The sequence below is a fragment of the Marmota flaviventris genome (assembly GCF_047511675.1).
Source record: "Marmota flaviventris isolate mMarFla1 chromosome 5 unlocalized genomic scaffold, mMarFla1.hap1 SUPER_5_unloc_2, whole genome shotgun sequence".
NCBI classification, from domain to species: Eukaryota; Metazoa; Chordata; class Mammalia; order Rodentia; family Sciuridae; genus Marmota; species Marmota flaviventris.
The window spans coordinates 356,554-361,273 of NW_027287680.1; the positions used below are offsets into that span (position 1 = coordinate 356,554).

The 4,720-nt window shown below is 41.1% G+C and overlaps 1 protein-coding gene across 1 annotated transcript; it reads left to right on the forward strand.

Moving 5' to 3' along the window:
* The first annotated feature begins 2,393 nt into the window (after positions 1 to 2,393).
* LOC139703677 (olfactory receptor 2L13-like) lies at positions 2,394 to 3,332 on the forward strand. The gene has a single exon (XM_071607150.1). The coding sequence runs from the start codon at positions 2,394 to 2,396 to the stop codon at positions 3,330 to 3,332; it is 939 nt and encodes a 312-aa protein (XP_071463251.1).
* The last annotated feature ends 1,388 nt before the right edge of the window (positions 3,333 to 4,720 follow it).

A 4,720-nucleotide genomic window follows, 5' to 3' on the forward strand; every position in this document is an offset into this window, starting at 1 on the left:
GCCCTCTGTCCCTCTGTCCTTCCTCCCTGTCCTATGATTCTTTCCCATATGAATGGCTGGGTCACCTCAGAGTATGTGTGAGCTGCTCCTCTATTGTCTGTGTCACCCACTAAGGATTAACTCCAGGTTGTGAAATCTTGTGTATTTGAACTGCTAAAGCAAATCAACCCCAGCAGCACTGCCACAAAACAGAAGCAGTGAGCACATTTTGAAGGGATGAATGCATCTCAGTGCTGGGGACATTATGGTTTTCTTTCTCTGTAGGCTCAGGAGATTTGTCTCTAGGCCATGCTGGATGCCAGGGACCTGTGATCCTGTCACTTCCTCAGGTGCAGTGATGCTCTACTCCTGTTGGCTTCCTGATGGTGCCTTTTTCACTCTCATTGCTTGTCAACCTGACAGCTCTCAAAACGTATCCCTTCTTTATGTTCCAAGCTCTCCTTTTCTATTTTATTTGTGTTTTGTATCCAGGAAACCGCTTTTAAGTTATTAAGATGAAGAGTGCCAACAAACTATTAATTGTTCTCTTTTCCTGTTAAAAAAACTATTAATCCAAATTAACATCCACAACAGGTGGTGGTATCATTGTTTCCTTGAGATGGAAAAGCAGAAACCTAAAGTTGAAAGTCTACTAAGACTTGATGCGCAAAGAAGTCAAAAACATACCAGAAATATAAGGAGTGTGTCAATATTTTTCTATGAATATTTGGGAGGTTAAACAAGGGTTAAAACACAATTGTCAGCTGAGATATTATAAAGAGAAGAAGAGAGGCTGTCAGGAGCTGGGGTACAATTGCACATTCCCAAGAAAAGACCGCAGCATGAAAACAATCTAGGAAGGGAACTGGCTCATTTTTCTTTAAATCTTGCTTTTTTAAAATTTCTCATTTTTGTTTTACTTTCCCATCATAATCAAGTCTGAGGAGGGCAAGTACACACATGTATGAGCTACAATCAGTAGCTCCCTTTCCTTAGCTAGAGTCAGGAAGTGCCTCTGCTTAGGCTCCTTCCTAGTGAACAGCTCAGCAGCAGAGTCACCTCCTGCCTGCACCTTGGGAAACTAAACCACAGGAACAGAAGAAAGAAACATCCTCCCCAAGGTCCATGTGCCTGACCTAGACTGATGTATGGAATTAGGCCTGAGCTTATGAAGGACAATAATAATTACACAAATTACTTTGGTAAATCATTTACCAGTTACTAACTGTTCTATCATGGAATGACTAAAAATATGATGTCAAGTCTGAGTCCAGTAATACCTGAATTTGAGAATGTTATTCTTCACATCCATGAATTCTTATTATTATCTGGGAAATGAAAACTTTAATGCAATAATTTGGATTTTAAAAATGCAGTAATGTGAAGAAAACTTCATTTAAATGGTGTCATCTCCAAGTTTCCTCTGTGTCTATGTGTGTATTCTATTAACCACACCCAGCTTACATTTCTGTTACTGTTCTACTTCTAGCTTGCCACTGTGAATATAGAATGGAATTATTGTATATTGTTTATTCTGTCAATTTCATCACGTGTAATTTGCTTACTTGAAGAAAAGGATAATATATAAGAAATCCTACATGTTTGATATTAAGCTTGTAAAGTTTCCACAGATGGAAACCTCATTAGGAAAGAGACAATAACCAAGGAACATGTTACAGTTAGGGTGATCTTTTAGGGTCATAATACCTTCACAGTTTTAAAGCAATGCTTTGGATGGTGGCCCACTTTAAGGGCCAGCAGAGCAGCTTCTATTTAGGAGGTGAGCAGCACAGCTCTGGGAGAAGACCCTGGCTTACTCAGCTGTAGCAGTGCCAGTGGGGAGGGGAGAGCAGGCACTAAAGGTGTGGAGGAGGCGAGGTCACTGAGGATGCAGACTCAAGCACACAGGGAACTTCTGCACCCCACAGGCCATGTCTGTGGTGAACCTGAGTGCTGAGTTGGGGAGCTGGGAAAGCAGGATCCTGGCTTCCTCTGGGACTGAGCCTGGTGCAAAGTCCTAGGAATGCTCCTACCCAGCAGAAACAGTTCCAGAGAGGGATATAAGCCACATTATGTAGTCACATTGTGTGAGTGGACAAGTACTATCATTATGTACAATTATAATGCAGCAATAAAAATATGGAAATAGAAACATATTAGCTACTGCTACACATAAAATTCATTATCTGAAGCATAAAGATACTTGTTTGAAAAAAATCCATTGAATGTTGGATTGCAGTGTTGTAGGAATAATAATAACTGCAGTGTTGTAGGAATAATAATAACTCACTCTAAAAAACACTAATAAACTTAATTTCTATTATTCTCCTTTCCTGTTTTACTATGATTATTACTTAGGGTTTTTTTTTTTTTGTTGTTGTTGTTCTTTAAAGGAAATTATAGAGTACATTTCCATGGAAAGATGGAATGAAACTTCAAATGATTTTACTTTATTGGGGTTGTTTCCTCAAAACCAAACTGGCCTACTTCTCTTGCTCCTGATCATCTTTGTGTTTGTTCTCGCCTGTTTGGGGAACTCAGGGATGACTGCCCTCATCTTCTTGGACCCACGGCTCCACACTCCCATGTACTTTCTCCTCAGCCAGCTCTCCCTCATGGACCTGATGTATATTTCCTCCACGGTCCCCAAGATGGCCATCAACTTACTCTCTGGCCAGAAGAGCATCTCCTTCCTGGGCTGTGGTGTGCAAAGCTTCTTCTTCCTGACCATGGCTGGATCAGAAGGTTTAATCCTGGCCTCCATGGCCTATGACCGCTTTGTGGCCATCTGCCACCCCCTCCACTACCCCATCCGCATGAGTAAAAGGATGTGTTTGAAGATGATCCTGGGGTCCTGGACACTGGGCTCCATCAACTCTGTTTCACACACTTTTTACATCCTTCATCTTCCTTACTGCAGGTCTAGGGCCATCAACCACTTTTTCTGTGATGTCCCAGCCATGGTTCATCTGGCCTGTATGGACACCTGGGTCTATGAGTACATGGTGTTTGTGAGCACAGTTGTGTTTCTCCTCCTTCCTTTCCTTGGTATTACTGTTTCCTATGGACGGGTCCTTTATGCTGTCTTCCACATGCGCTCAAAAGAGGGGAGAAAAAAGGCCTTCGCCACATGCTCCACACATTTAACCGTGGTGACATTTTACTATGCTCCTTTTGTCTACACTTATCTCCGTCCCAAGACTCTCTGCTCCCCAGCAGAGGATAAGATCCTTGCAGTCTTCTACACCATCCTCACCCCCATGCTCAATCCCATCATCTACAGCCTGAGGAACAAGGAGGTGCTGGGGGCCATGGGAAGAGTGTGTGGGATGTTCTCCCCCAGGAAGGAGTGAGCATGGCTGTCCCTACTCCTCTGTATGGCTTCTCTCCATGCAGACTGGAACATGCTGGATCATAGCTGACCAATAGGTGTATAGTGAGATCTTTGTATGTAATTAGAGCTTTCTAGTGACACATATGTAAAACTAATTGAAATAATATATTGATAATTATAAATTAATATACTAACAATATCTTTAATTGAATATGTTAAAATCCATTTAATATTAACAATGTAAATATTAATTACATATTATTTTGTATCGTAATAATTGCAAATAAAATACATTATATGTTCTTATATCTGTTAGTCAATATAAAATATTTTATACTGATATTGAAAAGTTATCATGTCTACATGTGTCATGAAAAAATATTGTTGCTTGTATACTTTGTTTTTATTCTATTTTGTCAAATCCTGTGTGTAATTTATACTTATAGCCCACAGCTACTTGAACTGTAGAAACTTCAAGTGTCCCACAAACATGGGGCCAGTGTCCCCAAATCACAGGATTTCTGGGTGATTCAAAGTCTTTTCCTTTAGGGAAAGATGTTACATCTTTATTATATGATTCCTGGTCTTGAGACCAAGAATTGCACTCTGAAAAATAGCCATGCATTTCTTTTAAATGCCTTAAAATAATAATTTATTTCCTTTAAATCTCAGTTATGGATATATGATACTCTAAGCAGCTCCTGGAATCCACCGTCACCCACATCTCTGATCATTCTCCTGGTATGTGCTATGTAAAGAGCATTCTATGCCCTGGGTAGATGCTGCACTTTTCCTTCACTTCCCTTTTCAAATTATTTGACCAGCAGCATCCATGATCCTTGACTCCATTAGGAGGTTCTCCTTGGCTCGTATCACTAGTGCCTTCTTTGATTGGCTCTTTGGGGTCTTCTTTCCCACCATCTGGGCAGTCAACACAGTGTGCCTCTCTCAGGTGCATGGCTGTGCCCTCCCGAGCCTCACAGGTAGCCTGTGTCTGCAGGTATCACTGGGTCTCGTGCTTTCTAATCTGCCTGCCTGGTCAGTTCCATGAGCCATCGGTCACATGCCCAGCTCCATCCACGTTCTGTCCCATTTCACCAAACTGGAGCTTATGGGATTTACTGAGGTCACATGATCTGGTGGTGTGGGATCAGCACAATCATCTGCTGTTGGACCAGGGGACATCCTCTATCATTTTATCTCACATATGTACTGGGGATGTTCTTGATGTATACACATCCAGCCTGACTGCTCAGTGTTTCTGAAGACCATAGGGGCCATCATATACCTTTCAGTATGTTTCTTTTCTGTCTTAATAGAAATTAATTTGCTTCATTCCTTTCAATTAAGAACCCTGGCTGATACAATCAGAATCAAATGTCAGTTTGAATGTAACTAGAAAATATT

Bases quoted from the DNA above. Each gene is read 5' to 3' on its own strand.
- LOC139703677 (XM_071607150.1), top strand. From the start codon at position 2,394: ATGGAAAGATGGAATGAAACTTCAAATGATTTTACTTTATTGGGGTTG.